Source organism: Nicotiana tomentosiformis, chromosome 1 (assembly GCF_000390325.3).
Source record: "Nicotiana tomentosiformis chromosome 1, ASM39032v3, whole genome shotgun sequence".
Lineage (NCBI taxonomy): Eukaryota > Viridiplantae > Streptophyta > Magnoliopsida > Solanales > Solanaceae > Nicotiana > Nicotiana tomentosiformis.
Genome location: NC_090812.1, coordinates 56,118,358 through 56,140,683, shown reverse-complemented (window position 1 = coordinate 56,140,683; position 22,326 = coordinate 56,118,358). Strand labels below are relative to the sequence as shown.

Here is a 22,326-nt window from a genome sequence, read left to right as displayed (position 1 = left end):
CTAGGGAGTGGACATCCTATATCTAAAATATCATCAAGTAGGGAGTGGAGACCTTATGTTAGAAAAGAGACTAGGGAGTGGAGACCCTGTATCTAAGATAAAAATCAACTAGGGAGTGGAGACCCTATGTTGGAAAAAACGACTAGGGAGTGGAGACCCTATGTCTGAAATAAAATCAACTAGAGAGTGTAGACCATATGTTGGAAAAGAGACTAGGCAGTGGAGACCTTATGTCTAAAATAAAATCAACTAGGGAGTGGAGACCCTGTGTTGGAAAAGAGACTAAGGAGTAGAAACCCTATGTCTAAAATAATTTTAACTAGGGAGTGAAGACCCTATGTTGGAAAATACAGTTAGGGATTGGAGACCCTATACTACCATGATGTGGAACTTTTTTTTTCTTTTCTTCTTTTAAATTTTTTTTAGAGAATGAGTAAAATGCGGAAAGAATTTGGAGAAAACTTCCCTTTTGGGGTTATTGTTGCTGCAGAGCTATTTTAGTCTCCGTGCGTTTTCTTTTGGTTGCACCTGCTTCTTACAAGGTTGCTTTGGATTGCACCTGTTTCCTATGGTTCAAACAAAGAACAATTTGTCAGTTTGAATTGGTGGTTGGTTTTGCGGCCTTGAGTGTTTCAGTCATTTGATCTTGGCCGGCTTCTTTGATGATAATTTCAACTGTGACTGATAGTTTCCTCGATACCGATTGCATTTATGGCCCCGACGAACCTTTGGCTTTTCCAAAATTTTACCATGACGGTTGGTCGCGTGGGACTTAACATTTTTCAACTTTATTTTGCCTACATGGGCATTTGACTTCTTTCTTCCAATTTTTTAACTTCAGAGCATTGGGGAACCTTTGGCTCTTCAAACTTTTCCTAGACGGTTAGCCACTTGGAGCTTAACCTTTTCAACTTCATGTTGCCTTTGTAGGCATTTTAATTTGATTCCCTTCTTCCAGTTTTTGTAGCATCGGCCGCGCCATAGCCAGTCGGGGTCGACTTGATGCCCCTTCCGAGGTTAGGTGCCCTTTTTTACATATTATCTTGCATCAAACGAGAGCCCTGTAAATTAATCGTGCCATCCCTTATTTGCCTTAGTTTTGGAACAGAGTTAGACCGAAAGGGATTCAAATAAAAACAAAAAATGGAATGAAGAGTGAGTTTGAAACAAAAGGTATCCTTTTCGGGGAAAGGAAAAGAAGGACTTATCTGAAGTACATGCGGACTTCAATGAACATGACATGCCTTTTGGACTGGATGCCTGACCTGTGTAAACCGTCTGAATCTCATAAATTCATTACAACTTTTGCCTCGAAGCCGAGAAACCTTGCCCAAGACTGTCAATACCAGTGGCTGTGAAGATCCTCTTTTCAATCAATGGCGCCCTTTACGTGTTTTCACTAGTTGACCTCTCTCATTTCTCTTCTCACCATCACCTTATAGTGCCCTTTGTGGGTTTTCACTAAAAAGACTCTCATTTTTGAATTTCTCTACTCACCATCGCCTTACGGTGCCCGTGAGGGTTTTTACCAATAAGACTCTCTCATTTTATTTCTCTTATTTTGATTGTATCAGATCCAAGCGATTGTATGTTCCAATTCTTGAACATTCTCGTTGATTGATCAGAAGAACTTGAGAAGGATTTGGGTAAAAATAATTTGGACTGACTTACAATTTTGGAACCTTTCAAGCGAAAACCATTGCCGAACCATTATAATATCTGCCCCTAGTTTCAAATTTAGGAGGAATGTGAATTTTTGTTTTGGTGTGACTGAACTCCAGAGAGAGACTGCCTACGTATCCTTTCGGAATCAAGCCGAACATGGTTCAAGAAACTTTGTTTCTGATTTTCTTTTGTTTATCCTTTCTTTTCTTTTTTTCTTTTCTTTTTTCAATTTTTATTTTGCTTTTTATTTTTATAACACTTTCAGGTTCCAAAGAGGGTAATCAAAGAAAGGGAACCGACTCAAAGGTTTTGCAAAGGATTGTTAGTATTTGGATAGTGAGAAAGCAAGTCTTCGTCATCCCAATCGGAGCATGTTAAAGCTGTGAAAGTAGTCAAACGTAATACCTTTTGACCGCATCTGCATTGACAGTTGTCTCATGATCATTTCCTTCGATGTCTCCCAAATACAGTGCTCCCTTCAGCAACACTCTTCTTATAATGTATGGACCTTTCCAATTAGGAGCAAATTTTCCTTTGGCTTCTTCATGATGCGGGAGAATACGTCTCAGAACGAGTTTCATTAATCAGTGTCAATCTAGACCCAATCTTTATCCTCAATCACGACTTCAACAATGATGCGAAGAGAGGGAATCTCAACTTCATTCCAATTTTTTATTTATTTTCTTACAAGCCTTGTCTTCAAAATATTCTGCTTCTTGATTCATTATTTTGAGGTCTGACATCGTTTTAGAATCTGGGCATGAAGTCCGCAAGCATGTCATGTTATTAAAAGATGCATTAACAAAACTGAAAAGTGAATCAGAAAAAGTGACAAAATTAAGAAAAGAGACATTCTTGGACAATGAAATATTAATTTCATTCAATTTTTTTAATTTTAAAGATTAGAAGGGTTTACATCGGAAAGTAAGACAATAAAGTAAAACATCCGGATCACACCCTGAGATAATCCGGACGCAGAAAGGAAAGCAAGACTGGCTACCGAAACTCCCGTATGATGGGAAACTTTCAGGCTTGGCGACCGTTTTTCGGCTTTTCTTCTGTCTCGGCAATGGCTGCAATGACTTTCAGTGCCGGATCAAATTCCTCATCTCTCCAATTTCTGTTCATCGAACCTCCTGAACCACTCTGAACGGCCTATAATGTGGCCTTAAAGACAACATGACTCAAGATTCGGCTTGTTTTAAAACTATTTTCGACCATCTCCCCAATTTTGATAGCCCCGGCGAACGGTCTACCCATAGCAGACATTATGTTCTCAAAGTAGCCCGCCTCTTGGGCCTGTAGGAAAACCGTAACCATTTCTGCTTCGTCCATTGGAGGATTTACCCTGGCGGCTTGCTCGTGGCATTTCACAGCATATTCACGAAAACTTTCCGCGATTTTCGTTTTCAAATTGGACAAAGCGTTCTCTTTTGGATTTTTTTCACTCTTGCTTTTTTCTTTTTCTTTTTTTGGTTGTTTTTCGCTCTTTGTTTTTCTTGTCACTCCTTTATTTCTTTTTCTTTCTTCTTTTTTTCCCACTCGATTTATTTAAAGGCTATGATCGAATCCGATGTGGATTGCCTACGTATCATGACACCGCATGAATCAGATCTTGCGTAGTTCGGGGAGATCGGGAATAGACAAGCTCATTTTTCTTTTCTTTTATCTTTTTTTATAAAGACTTTTAAATATTTATTTTTTAAGTTTTTTTAATGCAATTTTGAATTTATTTTTTTATAAAGAAGGAATTCTAAAGAAGGAAGAAAATATTTTGGATTTTGATTTGATTTTTTTTTCGATTGAAAGACTTTGTTAAAGAAGAAAAATATTTTTGGATTTAGGATTTTTTTTTTTGGATTTTCTAAGAAAAGAATTCTAAAGATGGAATTAAGGAAAGAAAAAATATTTTTGAATTTTTTGAAAATTGGGGCCGAAATCAATGAGGTTTGCCTACGTATCTCACATCCGGTGAGAATCAGACTCGCGTAGTTCGGTCAATTTTTCAGGACCGGGGGAAAATGTCTTTTTTTTTATTTTAAAAATTTGGACTCATTTTGAAATGACTTTCCTATTTCTTCTTTATTTTTTTTCAAATTTTTGGCAGAGTTTCATGAGTTATTTTTTCAAGTACCAGGATTTTCAGGAACCGGGTCTATTTTCTTTCTCCTACCTCACTCTTTTTTTTTTTGGATTTTTTCCTACTCTATAAACCGGTCAACATGCAAGCCGAAACAAACATGCACAGGCAGAACGTAAAATGCATCAGGACAGTCTTTTATATTTGGGTACACCTGTCCTAGACGGATCCAACCCGTGTGTTGAGTCTCCAAAGTCAGATGCACGTGATGCAATCAAATATTCCTACTAGGGATCCGGCATGAAGCTATGTCGTTCTAAGTTTGAATCTTGGGTGTATTATTCTAGACCTGGCTTACCCGAGCGGATAACTCGAGCCGAGGGGGCAGCGTACCAGGAATACAGAAGCTTCACCGGCTTTGCAACTTGTCCGATCCTCGTTCTAAAATTAGTGTATGACTCTAACAGAAAAGAAGCCACGCAAAGTGGACACTTCCCAAAAGATTTAGAAGACTCAGAGAGAAGAAGGGTTTTCGTAACAGTTTATATACCGTTCACGGTAATATCAAAGCGGTAAAGAGCGGCAATTAGCACATTAGGCTCAAACACGTAAAATCAGATAATAAACAAAGCCAAGTATAAAAGTCATCTAAGCTCGAATTTTGAATCCTAAACCAGAAGTTCTGGGTTCGTTTCTCCAGCAAAGTCGCCAAAGTTGTCACACCTCCTTTTTCCTGGGGGATAGGGGAGTTTTTCCAATTAAAGTGACATTAATCAAAATGAGATTATTTATTTAATTCAGAGTCGCCACTTGAAATATTTATTATGGTGTTCCAAGTCACCGGTTTATTTTAAAATCTCAAATCGAGAAAATTGACTCTATTTTACGGTCCGCGAATACAGAAGACCGGGTAAAAAAATTTTTTAATCCGGGAGAAGGTGTGAGGCACTCCCGAATTTTGTGATTTTAGCACGGTCGCTTAACTATTAATAATTGGCCTAATTTTCTGATTTATTACACATTTAAAACATATTGTGCATTTTTTTTTAACTTTTTAACAGCTTTTAATATTTATGAAATTTATTTGAACAAGCCGCGATGTTGCGCACTCGTTGTTTTCGTACACATTTCAAACCGCGTCACGTGAAACGTATCCGTGATTTGCAACATGTTTATTATTATTAATTGATTTGAAGTTGTAAGGTCGAGTCACGTGAAACGCGCACTAGAATTTGAGATTATATATCATGACTATGCCACGGGAGTCGTACCCATAGTCACGATAATTTAAAATTAATCGTGCCTAAAGCAAGCTACGATGTTCATGAATTAATTTTGCTAAACTACTTTGAGATTATTTGTGAAGCTATTGAATTGCAGAGGTTATTGTGAATGTCGTAGGTAATATGGAAGTCATTTGAAGTTATATTAATTTATAAAGGAGAGCTAGCTTACATGTTTATTGGGAACACGAAAATAAATTAATTATTCGTCTTGCCTTGGGTCCAAAACGTTGGTCATTTAATATTACTCACTAATGATGCCTAAAATTAATTTACAAATAAATCATATGACCCACTTAGTAATTAATTATAAACTAACCAAACTAAACTAAAACAGAATACTACCTAATAAACCTCAAACAACTAATCTAAGAGATTATGCAAACAATCAAACTTATGAGCATTTATATCTATGTAATCTACCAGACTCTATTCTAACAAATAAACATCCAACATGATAAATTCAAAGAGAAGTTTAAAGAGAGGATGAACCTTTATTGCTAAAATTTCCAGCAGGTACAGTGAAAGAGAAGATCCAAAACATCAAAAATCCAAAAACAATAACGCTTAACTAGAACCTCAAACGACGGAGCTCTAACGTGACTTCACTTCGGCTTTGGCTTTTGACGGTATTTTTTAGGGTTGATTGTGGGTACTTTGAAGCTAGATTTTGGGGTATTTTGGAGTCTTAAATAGGGTGATAAATTGCTGGATTTTGCGAAAGAAAGAGGAAGAAAGAATGACACGAGTAGAAATTCCCTTAGCGTAGAAGAAGAAAAAAAATTTCTCTCCATTCCCTCCTCTCTATTTTTTTCTCCTTCTTTCTCCCCTTTATTTTTTCCTTTCTCTCCTATTTATAGAAAAAATTTCAGAATTTTTCAGAATTTATTATTTTATTTTTTATTTTATTATTATTTTTTAATTAAAAAAAATTTCACTTTTCATTTTTCTTCTTTTTATGAAAAAAAATAATTCCCCACCTTCCTTTACTTTTATTTTTTAATTTCTCATATTTTTACTTTTATTATACTTAAATTCCCACTTTTTTTACTTTTTTTTTAAAATTTCCACTTACTTTTATTTATTTTTTTAAATTTTAATCTACCTTTACTTTTATTTTTTTAATTCCAACTTTCTTTTACTTTTTATTTTTTAAATTTTTACATTCTTTTACTTTTTTTTAAAAAAAAAAAAATTTCACTTTCTTTTACTTTTTTATTAAACAATTTCCACCTACTTTCACTTTTACTTTTTAATTATATATTTCTACTTTTCCTATTTTTTTTATTCCCATCCGATTTTTTTAAATTTTTTTTTGGTTTTTTAATTTATTTTATTTTAAAATAAAGATAAATATAAAAATAAAAATTATACTAATAGTAATAATTGATATTTTAAATTATTATTAATTTTACCCTATATATAAAAAAAGTATAACAAAGCTAAAATATACATATTAAATTTCTGAAAATATTTGCATAGTAGAAAATGATAAAAATATAAATATAGTCAAAAATTAGGTGTTTTGAGAGCTAGAAGGAAGGGTTCAGACACAAGGTAGAAGTAACGTCATTCATATTATTCTCCCTAGATCCACTTGTGAGATTTTATTGGATTATTGTTGTTATTGTTATATTGCAGATATTATAAATATTATTTTTGTATCAAATTATTAAAATTAACTTTGCTCACAAAAGGTAGTAAATTACGTACTGAGCATGTAATGCAGGAATTTTTGTTATATTGCCAATTATATATAATTTAATTCTTCATTGGAGACAACAATAAAAGAGAAAGGCAAAAGGTCCAAATTTGCTCATAAATATTTCGTTTAACTTTGTTCTCGATTAGGAGTCAACAATAACAATATCTTTTCTTTTTAGTATGTACAAATACAAATAAGTATCATATTTTTATATCTAAAGACTTATTTTAAATATAATTTTAAAAATTATTTAATTTTTTCTTGAATTTTGTGCTTATTAAAACGGTGCAGAGTATCACCTAACAAGGACAAAAGCCGCTTACCGAATTTAAACATGCGCCAGCTTAGCCAGCATGGGTAGAAGTCAGACAAAAGACACTGTCCCACGTTTCTTTCTTACTTGGCATCACTCTCCCCACTCTCTCTTTTTCTCTGTCTCTCTCCATAATCCTAAATAAAATTCCCAATTTTTGTAAAAACCCAATCATTTCTCTTCACCTCGAGATTCTCGCCGCTAAACAACTTCCAATTCCCACCGCCGTCGCCGGAAACCGTCCGAATCCGACCTTAAAATAGAATCTCCGGCAGATACCTAAAAAATTATATAGAGAAGATCGCTGTCGAAATGAGTAACGGAGAGCTACTTCAAATCGAACCTATTGAGCTTCAGTTTCCCTGTAAAGTCACTCTATTAGAAACTTCTAGAACATTTTCTACCTTGTTTGAACTTGTTAGATCCGTCTGTTGTTCTCTTGTTTTGATTTTGTTTTTTTCTTCTTATGTTGATTAGTCGAATTGAAGAAGCAGATCGCATGCTCCTTGCAATTGACCAACAAATCCGATAACTATGTTGCCTTCAAGGTATCATGCAAATTTACTGTACTTATTTTTTTTTTATTTTGTTGTGATTACATTTTGTTTTTGGAATTTAGGTGAAGACGACGAATCCAAAGAAGTACTGTGTAAGGCCTAACACTGGAATTGTGATGCCTCACTCTACCTGTGATGTCACAGGTCTCTCTCTCTCTCTCTCTCTCTCACACACACACATACACACACACACACACACACACACACACACACAGAGTTCTCCTTATACGTATGCCGCTGTATGTTCTTTTGAGTTTGCTAAATATCTTTTTACTAGTAATTGTTGTTATAGTTACTAGTAGTTTGGGAATCAGATGTAGTAATAGTTGATATTGATGTTTTTTTTTTTTTTTTTTTTTGCATTTGTTTGTACAATTTATGGGTTCAGTTACAATGCAAGCACAAAAAGAGGCACCACCAGACATGCAATGCAAGGATAAGTTCCTGCTTCAAAGTGTCGTGGCAGGCCCTGGAACTACGCCTAAGGATATTACTCCAGAAATGGTAAGTTCCTACTAGTGGTTAATGTTGTGTCTCACTAATCTTTCGTTTTTCACAGTGCAGGGTCTTTTTAGGGGCTCTCGCTTTTACGTTCCATCAATTTTCTGGTCTTTATGATGATGTTGTTATTAGGGGTGGGCATTCGGTACTTCGGTTCGGTATTTCGGTATTCGGTTTATCAATTGTGTATACCAAATACCGTACCAAAGTATTTCGGTATTTCTTATTTTGGTTCGGTACGTTTTCGGTTTAATACATATTCATGTGTCACGTACTGCTAAGTGCTAGGAGCCGAAGCATTAAGCAAGCAGAAACAACCACTAACGAGTAAACAATCTGCCATTCTGCCTAACAAAAGGCGTGTAAGAAACATTCAAATCTGCGTAACAACATGCAGCAACACATACATGGCAGATGCACACCTGATTATCACATTCACAGCAAGTACTTGAAAGAGAAAAAGAAGTAAATAAATATCAGAGCAAGCTAAGATAGTAACAACCACTAACGAGTAGCAGCAGAATTAAAGACGGTACAACAAAAACAGAGAGGGCATAAACCTGCCAAACAGAATTCAAGTTTACACTAATAGTCTCGAATCAACTTAGTCTTAATTCTTAAATACGGATTTAAGGAAGACGTTCAAGACAACGCCTAATATGCTTCCTTAAACAATATGTGCTATTCCTCTTTGGATGAACATTATAGACTCGACCACAATGCTTGCACTCTACTTTGCGAACTTCTCCGTTATCTTCTATCACCTCAAAGTGTTCCCAAATATGAGAGCGTACTTTAGGAGCACGGGGCATGATTGCACTTGAACCTAAAAAAAAGATAAATCATAGGCTAGAATATTATTTTTTGATGATAATAGAACAAAACTACATCACCAAACAAATGGAGTATTAAACTTACCACTCAAGTTGCAACTATACATCAAACATTGCTAGTAGTGCTTCCATTATTTTTCATATCTAAAGATAATTCGACCAAATATATCATACAAATAAAAAACTATTATATATTATTTTGAACTAAAATACACACAAAATATTAAAGCTTACCAAGCTCGAGTTCCTCAAGATACTCCCAGTCTTCTTCAACACTAATAGGATTCTTCTTTTCTCTAAGCCAATCTTGAACACAAGCAAGAGCTTGCACACATTTAGGAGTCAAGGAACTCCTAAATGAATCAAGAGTACGGCCACCGGTGCTAAACGCACATTTCGACGCCACACTAGAAATTGGAATGGCCTACACATCCCAACCCAACTCTGAAAGAATAGGAAATCTAGGAGCATGTGTTTTCCACCAACTTAAGATATCAAATTCTTCACTAAAAGGCTCTTGTTCTTCACTAATGTATTTATCCAACTCCGATTTAGCACCCCCACTTCCATTGTCTTCCTTTTGTTTTTTCAAGTGAAGCTTCGTCCTTATTAATGATGCAGTTATAACACTCTCACAAGATTTATTATTAGATGAAGTAGAACTACATGGAGATTGAGGACAAGATTCAGTTGAATACTTTTTTAGATACTCTTCAAACAAAGAATTCATATAAGCATACACCTCACCATTTATTTTCTTCCCTTTATCCTCCCCAAAAAGTTCTTCAAGTGCAAGGCTAACATATTCAAATTTGTTAAGTGGATCCATGGCAGAAGCAATGAAAATCATTTTATTCATCTTTTCAGGCTCACCCCAATACTTCTTGAACTTTTCTTGCATCCGCTCAGCCATTTTTCTCAAATGCTCATCCTCACTAATTAAACACATTTTCAAATGACAATAAAGTTTAGATACATCCTCAAAATGAGAATTACAAGTGACATAACGTGAACCTAAAACTTTTTTGGTGAGCTCATGAAATCTTGCAAGAAACTTTATCACATTCACCCAATCATCATATTCAAGAGGCCCTGCACTACTACCATCTTCACAAAGATGAGAATATAGATAAGCAGAAAATCCATCATCAAAAAGATAAAACTTGTCAAAGGCCTTTTCAAAGTTTTGTGCCATATCCAACATCAAATAGGTGAAATTCCACCTAGTAAGAACATCCAAACACAATGTTTTGGTACATTCTACCTTTACATGTGCACAACACTATTTAAACTTTAAGGTCCTTGCAGGCGACGATCTCACAATATTTCTAACACGTGTGACAGAAGCATCAATTTCTTTCAAACCATCTTGCACATTTAAATTTAGTATATGAGCCATGCATCTCACATAAAGATGTTTACCACTCATCATATTAGTTTTTCACATATCTAACTTTTTAGACAATTCTTTGACTGTGACATCATTTGAAGAAGCATTGTCCACGGTAATAGTGAACACCTTGTCTAATTTCCATTCAAGCAAACAATTACAAATAGCTTTAGCCATCTCTCCACCCTTATGACTAGTGATAAGGCAAAAATTTAGTATTTTTTTATGCAACTTCCAATCTCTATCAATGAAGTGAGCTGTCAAACACATATAATTTATTCTTTGCAATGAAGTCTGTGTGTCTGTTCTGAGGCAAATTTTTGGTTGTGCTTCTCTAAAAGACCTTCTTTGATTTTGCTTCAATTCACCATAAACTTCATAACAATCCATTGTTATTGTTCTACGAGAAGGAAGACGAAATAGTGGTTGAGTTATTCTCATAAATTTCATAAAGCTTTCCTTTTCTACAAAGCTAAATGGTAGTTCATCAATAACTATCATCTCAATTAAAGCCCTCCTAATCACTTCTTGATTGAATTTCCAAAGTGATCCTCCATCATTTTGGCAAGATTGAAAGTTTATCCTTGTCTGAGTATTATCTTTATCAATGTTAGGTGGGTATTCTTTGCATCTATTCAAATGACTTTTCAATCCTGTTGTTCCATTCTTAGATGAATTAGCAGCATAAGCTTGCTTACAATATTTACACCTTGCTTTACCGATCCCATTTTCCTAAAATTTATCAAAATGTTTCCAAACTTCGAATCTAGGTTCTATGGCTTTTCTTTTCTTAGAATCTTGATTATCAATTGTGTTGGCATTGCTATCAACAGTAATATGTAAGCTTTCAGTTGAACCAACATCACTTACTCTACTTTCATCCGCCTTCTATACAAAATTAAAACAAATATAAACACAAATTGTTAAAACCAAAACTCTAAATAGAACACTACAAGCAAAACACTACAAGGGCGAATGGTCGTGTAATGAGCAGAGAACAGCCTAGTACCAAAGCAGATCACACACCATAAGGAAAAGCTATTCCACATCTAGTTAGTTTGTCATTCCTGGAAATAAATAAAGTGGTCATTTTCTACTTCTAGTATGATTAATTTATTTATTTCCAGGAATGACAAACTAACTAGATGGAGAATAGTTTTTCCTTATGGTGTGTGATATGCTCTTGTACTAGGCTGTTCTCTGCTCATTACACGACCATTCGCCCTTGTAGTGTTCTATTTAGTGTTTTGGTTTTAACAATTTGTGTTTATATTTGTTTTAATTTTGTATAGATGGCGGATGAAGTAGAATAAGTGATGTTGGTTCAACTGAAAGCTTACCTATTACTGATGATAGCAATGCCAACACAATTGATACTCAAGATTCTAAGAAAAGTTATAGAACCTAGATCCAAAGTTTGGAAACATTTTGATAAATTTCAGGAACATGGGGTCAGTAAAGCAAGGTGTAAATATTGTAAGCAAGTTTATGCTGCTAATTCATCTAAGAATGGAACAACAGGATTGAGAAGTCATTTGAATAGATGCAAAGAATACCCACCTAATATTGATAATACTCAGACAAGGATAAACTTTCAATCTTGCCAAAATGATGGAGGATCGCTTTGGAAATTCGATCAAGAAGTGATTAGGAGGGCTTTAATTGAGATGATAGTTATTGATGAACTACTATTTAGCTTTGTAGAAAATGAAGGCTTTATGAAGTTTATGAGAATAACTCAACCACTATTTCGTCTTCTTTCTCGTAGAACAATAACAAGGGATTGTTACGAAGTTTATGGTGAATTGAAGCAAAATCTAAGAAGGTCTTTTAGAGAAGCACAACCAAAAATTTGCCTCACAACAGACACATGGACTTCATTGCAAAGAATAAATTATATGTGTTTGACAGCTTGCATAAAAGAATACTAATTTTTTGCCCTATCACTAGTCATAAGGGTGAAGAGATGGCTATTTGTAATTGTTTGCTTGAATGGAAATTAGACAAGGTGTTCACTATTACCGTGGATAGTGCTTCTTCAAATGATGTCACAGTCAAAGAATTGTCTAAAAAGTTAGATATGTGGAAAACTAATATGATGAGTGGTAAACATCTTCATGTGAGATGCATGGCTCATATACTAAATCTAATTGTGCAAGATGGTTTGAAAGAAATTGATGCTTCTGTCGCACGTGTTAGAAATATTGTGAGATCGTCGCCTGCAAGGACCTTAAAGTTTAAACAGTGTTGTGCACATGTAAAGATAGAATGTACCAAAACATTGTGTTTGGATGTTCCTACTAGGTAGAATTCCACCTATTTGATGTTGAATACGGCACAAAACTTTGAAAAGGCCTTTGACAAGTTTTATCTTTTTGATGATGGATTTTTTGCTTATCTATGTTCTCATCTTTGTGAAGTTGGTAGTAGTGCAGGGCCTCTTGAATCTGATGATTGGGGAATGTGATAAAGTTTCTTGCAAGATTTTACGAGCTCACCAAAAAAGCTTCAGGTTCACGTTATGTCACTTGTAATTCTCATTTTGAGGATGTATCTAAACTTTATTGTCATTTGAAAATGTGTTTAATTAGTGAAGATGAACATTTGAGAAATGGCTGAGCGGATGCAAGAAAAGTTCAATAAGTATTGGGGTGAGCCTGAAAAGATGATTTTTATTGCTTCCGTCTTGGATCCACGTAACAAATTTGAATGTTAGCCTTGCACTTGAAGAACTTTTTGGGGAGGATAAAGGTAAGAAAATAAATGTTGAGGTGTATGCTTATATGAATTCTTTGTTTGAAAAGTATTCAACTGGATCTTGTCCTCAATCTCCATCTAGTTCTACTTCATCTAGTGAGAGTGTTATAACTGCATCATTAATAAGGACGAAGTTTCACTTGAAGAAACAATGGAAGTGGGGGTGCTAAATCGGAGTTGGATAAATACATTAGTGAAGAACAAGAGTCTTTTAGTGAAGAATTTGATATCTTAAGTTGGTGGAAAACACATGCTCCTAGATTTCCTATTCTTTCAGAGTTGGCTCGTGATATGTTGGCCATTCCAATTTCTAGTGTGGCGTCGAAATGTGCGTTTAGCACCGGTGGCCGTACTTTTGATTCATTTAGGAGTTCATTGACTCCTAAATGTGTTCAAGATTGGCTTAGAAAAAAATCCTATTAGTGTTGAAGAAGACTGTGAGTATCTTGAGGAACTCGAGCTTGGTAAGCTTTAATATTTTGTGAGTATTTTTGTTCAAAATAATATATCATAGTTGTTTATTTGTATGACATATTTGGTCGAATTATCTTTAGATATGGAAGCACTACTAGCATTGTTTGATGTATAGTTGCAACTTGAGTGGTAAGTTTAATACTCTATTTGTTTAGTGATGTAGTTTTGTTCTATTATCATCAAAAAATAATATTCTAACCTATGATTTATCTTTTTTTAGGTTCAAGTGCAATCATGCCTCGTGCTCCTAAAGTACGCTCTCATATTTGGGAACACTTTGAGGTGATAGAAGATAACGGAGAAGTTCGCAAAGTAGAGTGCAAGCATTGTGGTCGAGTCTATAATGTTCATCTAAAGAGGGATAGCACATATTGTTTAAGGAAGCATATTAGGCGTTGTCTTGAGCGTCTTCCTGAAATTCGTATTTAAGAATTAAGACTAATTTGATTCGAGACTATTAGTGTAAACTTGAATTATGTTTGGCAGGTTTATGCCCTCTCTGTTTTTGTTGCACTGTGTTTAATTCTGCTGCTACTCGTTAGTGGTTGTTACTATCTTAGCTTGCTGTGATATTTATTTACCTCTTTTCCCTCTCAAGTACTTGCTGTGAATGTGATAATCAGGTGTGCTGCTGCATGTTGTTAGGCTGATTTGAATGTTTCTTACACGCCTTTTATTAGGTAGAGTGGCAGATTGTTTATTTAGTGCTCTGCTGCCTTTTGTTAGGCAGATTGTTTACTCGTTAGTGGTTGTTTCTGCTTGCTTAGGCTCTTAGCAGTACGTGACACATGAATATGTATTAAACCGTACCGAAATACTTTGGTATACACAATTGATAAACCGAATGCCCACCCCTAGTAAGGTCTGCGTACACACTATTCTCCCCAGACCCCCCTAGTAAGGTCTGCGTACACACTATCCTTCCCAGACCCCACTTGTGGGATTTATTGGGTCGTTGTTGTTGTAAATGGTAAAGATTATTAAAGTTTTGTTGTTTGAAGTGTTAATTGATTTGATATATTGGTTATTGTTTCTGTTCTGCTAATTGATGAGAAGTAGCATGGTTTATCTGTGGGTATTTTGTTTTTTTTTTAGTTCAACAAGGAGTCGGGGAATCATGTTGACGAGTGCAAGTTGAGAGTGGCTTATGTTCCACCTCAACCACCATCACCTGTGCAGGAGGGGTCTGAGGAAGGTTCCTCACCTAGGGCTTCTATATCTGAAAATGGAGCTGAGTTCCACAATGTGAGTTTTTAGGTGTCTTGCCCTTATTTTTTGAAGATTAAAGATTTCTTTTTTGGGGTAAAAAGCTAGCAGGGTTCAAATGGAAAATGAGATATCCGGTTGTTGTGCAGGCTTCAAGGACATATGCTGAGCCACAGGACAACTCATCAGAGGTAGTTTTCATTTTCCAGAATTTATGATGTTTCTCTGGTGACTGATAAGTTACTTGATTTGTGTCGTCAACAGGAACAACTAAGTTTCTAGATGCATCTTATTTGGAAAGGGGGGGATTATAGCAAAAGGTATATTAAACATGGCAATCTTTTTAGGGCCTTTGCATTGAGAATTGTTTGGTTTGTGTCTCTATCTTTTTTCTGCCTTTCCAGTGTTTTGCTCTTATACAGTGGAATACTGTTGTTTTAAATTTGAATTTATTATTGTGTTTTCTAATTGCAAGGTGTTAGCCCCACATTGCATTTGAGCATTATAGCAAAAGGTATATTAAACATGGCAATCTTTCTAGGGCCTTTGTATTTGAGCATTGAGAATTGTTTGGTTTGTGTCTATCTTTTTTCCGCCTTTCCAGTGTTTTGCTCTTATACAGTGGAATACTGTTGTTTTAAATTTGAATTTATTAGTGTTTTCTAATTGCAAGGTGTTAGCCCCACATTGGTTGAGGGATCAACCATAGTCTCTTTATATGGTGTTGTATGATCCTCACTTTACGAGCTAACTCTTGCGTTGACTACGGCCAATGTCTATTTTTCTTAATATGATATTATAATAGAGTCAAACGCATCCCTGATGTTGGCCCGATGTGGGCGTGGGCCTTGTTCACTCTCCAGATGTTCAGTCCTGGGCATGCCAGGATGTTAGAGTCTTACACTTGTCGAGGGTATGGGCAGTTGTCTCCTTTTCTTTTTTCCTTTTTTGTTTGATGAAATGGACATTAATCTTTTATATGGTCTTGGACAATCCTTAACTCACGAGCTGCACTTCGAGGTTGAGTTAGGTTCAAGGTCCCTTTTTTTAGCACAAGGTATTACCACGTGGTATGGAATATAGTGTTCCTTGATTGTCTAGTCAGAATGATAACTGACTAATGGGAAAGGTACTTTGGATATGCAATACCCTTTGCATTCTGTTGAGTATCATTGTTTTCATTGTATACTTCTTTTTTCCTCATTTGCAAATGAATAGAAAATATTGCCCCAATATCGTAATTGCCAGTATCACTCAATGAAATAAACAAGAATGTATTAAATTCTGATTTCTTAGCCACTCGAATACCTGCTTACCTCCTGATTGTGGTTAAAAACTCAGTCTGGATCAGGCATATCAACTGATCTTTGCTACAGAGGTTGAGCTATAGAACACCTGTAATTTGAGGAAGAATGGCAAACCACTTCACTTGTTGAAGGATAGCTGAAAGTATCAAGCTTCCCTCAGGAGAGCCAATAGGCATATCTTTTTAATTCTTATAAACAAATTTTCTAATTGAGCTTTCTCGACTTGAAGTTTTGTAAGCTCATAGCATGTTCCCTGTACTCTTACCTCCACCATGCACCCATTCTGTCAAAAAGGACAACTCCCTGCAAAGCTAGTGATTTGAGCTATGTATCAAAAGCTGTTATAAATCTCATGTATAGTTCCTCATTATTTCTGACCCAGCTTCCATCTTTTTACCTGTAATATAGATGGTACTTTTCTTTGTCATTTTGGCCCAAAATGTTGTTATACATGCATCCGAGATAGCTACTTTACGAGAGAAGTAAACTATTGCTTACAGAAGAAAAAAATTACTAGGAAATTTAATCTAATATAGACAACTCATAATGGAGCTTTATCGTGTTAAAAGTTTTGCTAGGTTGTCGTGGATCAAACTTTTGCTTGGTGAAAACATCCTTTATTCCAGAAGAATTACAAAGTCATATTCCTTTTCTTGTTGTGTTGGTCACCTACTGTGGGCAGTTTTATTTTAATGATGCATTGTTATTTGGCTTCTACAATTTGATTCCGATCAACTTTTCATTATGTTCTTGAAAAAGTGAATCTCTGCTTTGAATAGCATTTATCAGTTTGACTAGTTACAGATCATTTTATCATTTCATCACAGTAGTTTTAAGTGTGTTTAACTATGTATTGCCTTTTGTGTTTTGGATACCCTTTCCTTTTTTGAAGTGGTTTATTCTCATGATCAATGCTATATTGGACATGCAATCATCTTTTAAGAAATTTCATATATCTGTGTATTTGATCCTTTGGTATGCAAGAGCTGGTACTACTATGTTCTCCTGGCTTAAGATTTTAACTTGGACCACGAACAGTGATGCTAGAAGAATTCAAGATTAGTAGGAGAAAACCTGTCAGTCTAAAATCTCTCTCTGAAGTTCGAGTGGAATCATTTGGTTCTATGATGGTATAAGACAGTCATTTTCTTGCATATGTTATTAGCTTGTAAAACATTTATTTTGTAGCTCTAGTCGTTTTTAGGCTTTTGTAAATTACAAGTGTAGCTAATGACTGCCTAGGCCCTGCATTTTTTGGCTTCAGCAAATGTACTGTTTAAAATTTTCTTTCCGCTCGTTCAAATGAATACTTGTTTCATATTAGGTGGATGTTACAGTCTGTAAAGTTTGTCGTTATAACTAAACCTGGATTACTGTACACTGTTCTTCGCTTTGGAGAAGAAAAGATGCAGAGTAACTTTTTAAGGAAACAAAAGATTGAGGATTCTTTTTGTTTTATTTGCAGGCAAAAGCACTAATTTTGAAGCTGACAGAGGAGAAAAATTCTGCAATGCAGCAAAGTAACAAGCTTCAGCAAGAACTGGTAAGGGCTTTAATATAGAAAATTAGAAATGTATTTTACTAGTTTTTTGTCTGTCTTATCAGAATTCTTGCAACTTCTCACTATTTCTTACAGGATGTATCAGCAATTTCAGAATTAATCTTTCTGTTTTCTTTTTCTTTCTTTTTTGCTTTGGTACGTGGCATTCCGCTCACCGAGAAGTTATTCATAGGAGCCAGGAGGTGACTTCAATGGTCACATTGGGGCGACATCTGGGGGGTATGGCGGTGTGCATGGCAGCTTTGGCTTTGGAGTCTGCGTTGTTGGACTGTGCTAAAGCCTTTGATTTGGTGATTGCCAACTCGTGTTTTTCGAAAAGGGTGGAGCACTTGGTTACATTCCGGAGTTCATTGGCCAAGACTCAAATTGATTATCTACTCCTCCGGAAGTGCGATAGGAGTGTGCATGGATTGCAAGGTTATACCAGCGAGAATCTCACGACTCAGCATAGATTATTGGTGATGGACTTAGAGATCGTGAGGAAGAGGGCCGTGTATAAGGATCACGTGGGGTGCTTTGACTAGTGACAGAGCGCAAGAGTTGGGGGGAAGTTGTTGGCTATGGGAGCCGGGAGGAGTAGTGGGGACGCGAGCTGTATGTGGACCACGACAGCGGAGTGTATTAGAGTAGCTGCGAGAGAAGTGTTAGGGGTCTCAAAGGGTTTCTCTGGCGGCCACAAAGGTGACTGGTGGTGGAGTGAGGAGGTACAAGAGAAAGTGGAAGCCAAGCAAGCGACGTACTTGACACTTATAGAGAGCATTGACGAGGAGGCGAAGAGGATGAACAAGGAGGGGTATAGAAGGGCTAAGAAGGAGGCGAAGTTAGCGGTTACTGCGGCTAAGACTGCGGCGTTTGTATGAAGAGCTTGGGGGCAAAGGCGGGGACAAGAAGCTATACATGCTAACCAAGGTGTGAGAGAGAAAGGCCCGTGATCTGGATCAAGTTAAGTGTATCAAAGATGAGGAAGGTAGAGTTTTGATGGAAGAGGCTCAGATTAGACGAAAATGGCAGACATATTTCCATAGACTCCTGAACGAAGAGGGTGATAGGGACATTGCGTTGGGCGACTTGGAGCACTCCGAGATGCGTCGAGATTTCGGGTATTGTAGGCGCATAAGAGTAGAGGAGATCGATTGGGCTATGCGTATGCACAGGGGTAGAGCTACCGGGCCAGATGAAATACCTGTGAAATTTTGGAAGAATGTGGGTAGGGCAGGTTTGGAGTAGCTCACTAAGTTGTTCAATGTCATTTTTGGGACGAATAAGATGCCCGATGAATGGAGCTGGAGTACGATGATTCCTCTGTATAAAAACAAGGGCGATATCCAAAGTTGCAATAATTATAGGGAAATTAAGCTGCTAAGCCATACTATGAAAGTTTGGGAGAGGGTGGTTGAAGTGAGGGTGAGGACCAGTGTGTCCATTTCTGAGAACCAGTTCGGTTTCATGCCAGGGTGTTCGACTATGGAAGCCATTCACATTGTGAGGAGATTGGTGGTTCTGTATAGGGAGATGAAGAAGGACTTGCACATGGTGTTCATTGACTTAGAGAAAGCATATGGCAAAGTCCCGAGAGGTGCTCTGGCGATGCTTGGAGGCTAAAGGGGTCCAAGTAGCCTACATTAGGGTGATTAAGGACATGTATGATGAAGCTAAGACTCGGGTTAGGGCAGCGGGAGGAGACTCAGAACACATTCCGGTTATGATAGGGTTGCACCAGGGATCAATTCTTAGTCCATTCCTATTTTCCTTGGCAATGGACGCATTGACGAGACACATTCAAGGTGAGGCGCCATGGTGTATGTTATTTGCGGATGACATAGTTTTAATTGACGAGACGCGGGGTGGTGTTAACGAGAGGCTGGAGGTTTGGAGGCAGACCCTAGAGTCTAAGGGTTTCAAGTTGAGCAGGACCAAGACGGAATACATGGAGTGCAAGTTCAACAACGATACCCAGGAAAGGGATATGGAGGTGAGGCTTGATACGCAAGTCATCCCCAAGAGAGGTAGTTTCAAGTATCTTGGATCTATAATACAAGGTAACGGAGAGATTGATGAAGATGTCACACATCGTATCGGAGCAGGATAGATGTAGTGGAGGCTCGCTTCCGGTGTCTTGTGTGATAAGAATGTGCCGCTGAGACTTAAAAGGTAAGTTCTACAAGGTTGTAGTTAGACCGTCTATGTTTTATGGAGCAGAATGTTGGCCGGTCAAGAACTCTTATACTCAGAAGCTAAAAGTAGCTGAGATGAGAATGTTGAAGTAGATGTGTGGGCATACCCGGTTGGATAAGATTAGGAATGAAGTTATTCGGGAAAAGGTGAGAGTGGCCCCCGTGGAGTATAAGATGCGGGAGGCGAGGTTGAGATGGTTCGAACATGTTAAGAGGAGAAGTAGAGAAACCCCGGTTAGAAGGTGCGAGCGGTTAGCCTCGGTGGGCAGCAGGAGGGGTAGAGGTAGGCTTAAGAAGTCTTGGAGGGAGGTTATTAGGCGGGACATGGCGCAGCTGGAGCTGACTGAGGACATGGCCCTAGACAGGAGGGTGTGGAGGTCAAAGATTATGGTAGAAGGTTCGTAGGTAGTCGAGCGTTTCTCTTTGTCTTACTCAGTTCGCTAGCGTTAGTGTTAGTATGATATCTTTTATTCATACATGGCTATTACTCCTAGAGTTTGACTGCATTTTTGGTTTCGATCTTATTTTATCTTGTTGTTATTCCTACTTGTTGCAATCACCTTTTCTTTTTCAATCGTTCTCTAGCCGAGGGTCTATCGGAAACAACCTCTCTGCCCTTCCAAGGGTAAGGCTGCGTACATCTTACCCTCCCCAGACCCCACTTGTAGGAAACTACTGGGTTTGCTGTTGTTTAAAGATATTGAAGAGCTCAGAAGAAAAGAATTGAGCTTCATTTAATAGCTGATTAGAGAGGGCTAAAGATCGTACTTGGAGCAACGGTAAAGTTGTCTTCATGTGACCTATAGGTCACGGATTCAAGTCGTGGAAGCAGCCACTAATGCTTGTGCACGGTGCACCGGGCTGCTCCACTACTGGAAGTAGGGTTTAAGTCATTGAGTGTAAAGGCGATGGTATTTATGTATTTAGGTAACGACAGAGGGTGATTGAGAGAAATAAGATTTTTCAATTACATGGTCTGATATGTTAACTACGTCAGTGGATTTTGAGGTCTGGACATGCTGCATAGACAGGCATTCTGTTAGTAGGTCAAGCATAGAACGAGCATTCTGTTAGTTGGTCAAGCCATTGTATAACCTTTCTGCATTGATGAGGCAAGCATCCTTTGTTTGTTCCCTTTGTTTTGATAACTGCATCCCTTCCGCTGTTATAGGAAAGCATTGCCTTTTTCTTAATCACATGGATGAAGCACTGCCTTTTTCTTGATCACATGGATGAAAGCACATTCTTTCTTTAATTCGTGTGAACATAAGATGAAATCTTTTATTATGGCAAATGACGATATAGCTTGATAAGCTGTGCAGTGGACCTCAAAAAAGGCAACAATTAGAGAACCTCGTTGTCAGTTCATGTTTGCATGGGCTACCTTTAAGGGCGGGCTAGTGTGTGGCATTTTCATTATTTTGGTAATGAATTGATTAATCATGAGCTCTTGCTTGCTTTTTGGTGACTGTATGATTAGCTAATTGCTATATTTGTTGCTGGCCGTGTAAGAGAACTAAGTGTCAGGCTACTGCATTTTGAAGTCACTGACTCTTGAATTGAAATTGTAGTCAAAGTATTTGACACAGAACGCATCTTTTCCCATGCTAGCACTGGAAGAAATTTATTGTGGCCTTCTGAATGTTATCCTTAAACTTCATGAACCTTGTTGGGTGCAGGAGTTCTTGAAGCGTGAAAGCAGCAGAAGTCGTGGTGGAATCCCATTTATGTATGTTGTTATTGTTGGACTGCTTGGCATCTTTCTTGGCTATCTTCTCAAGAAGACATGATCACTAAGAGGTTGCTGCTATATCGTCAGTGCACCAAGTGTTTAAAAAATTATAGAACCTTGAAGAAAAAGGTGACTAATCCAGTAAAGCTTTGTATCATTAGTTGTCTGGTTGACTGAAATGTACCAAGACAGGTTTTAATCTGTTTCTGTAATGTGAGCTCAAGAGCATCATCGTGTGATTAACTGCTTTTGACTTCCTTTGCCAACATGTGGAGGAGACATTTTAGTTTGCCAATTAAGCATACCTCCTGATTATGGGCCTTGTGGCTGCAGCTAGTTTGTCTGTTCACCAATAGTTATCAGAGTTGACGTGATCTTATTGGTTCACCAATGCATATTACGAACGGTTTTGATTTACTTAGAATAGTTTTACATTTACAGTTATAACCTTATTTCTTGAGATTTCGTCCTCGAATACCTTATACCATGCAATTTTCTAGTTATAAACATATGTTGTTAAGAAGTTGAATCTCATTCGAACCCTACCAGCAGGCAAACTTGAAAACTGTGTAGGATGGCTAGCTATTTGGAAAACTGAAGTTGCACAAATAAGATTTCTGGTATAGTGCTGCTATGTAAGGATTATTATTAGCTCATTCTGGTAGGACTGTTATTCTCGAACTTTGAAGTCACCAGCAAGACTTTAAAGAATTCAACCAATTTTTGCTTAAAGTTTGTAAACTTCAAAATTATCATTAGAGGTAAGCAATATTGGAGTTGAATGGTTT

At 37.0% G+C, this 22,326-nt stretch overlaps 1 protein-coding gene and 1 long non-coding RNA gene across 2 annotated transcripts; one reads left to right on the top strand and one right to left on the bottom strand.

Moving 5' to 3' along the window:
• The first annotated feature begins 7,107 nt into the window (after positions 1–7,107).
• On the top strand, positions 7,108–21,955 carry LOC104095788 (vesicle-associated protein 1-2). The gene is made up of 8 exons (XM_009601993.4): positions 7,108–7,410; positions 7,524–7,594; positions 7,666–7,747; positions 7,992–8,107; positions 14,654–14,803; positions 14,914–14,955; positions 17,537–17,614; positions 21,486–21,955. The coding sequence occupies exons 1-8, from the start codon at positions 7,359–7,361 to the stop codon at positions 21,594–21,596; spliced, it is 702 nt and encodes a 233-aa protein (XP_009600288.1). The 5' UTR covers positions 7,108–7,358; the 3' UTR covers positions 21,597–21,955.
• On the bottom strand, positions 8,873–9,075 carry LOC117276670 (uncharacterized). Its single transcript, XR_004506940.2, has 2 exons — positions 9,023–9,075; positions 8,873–8,930 (listed from the first exon to the last, which is right to left on the bottom strand). It is a non-coding gene; the product is annotated as an uncharacterized lncRNA (long non-coding RNA).
• Positions 21,956–22,326: the final 371 nt, after the last annotated feature.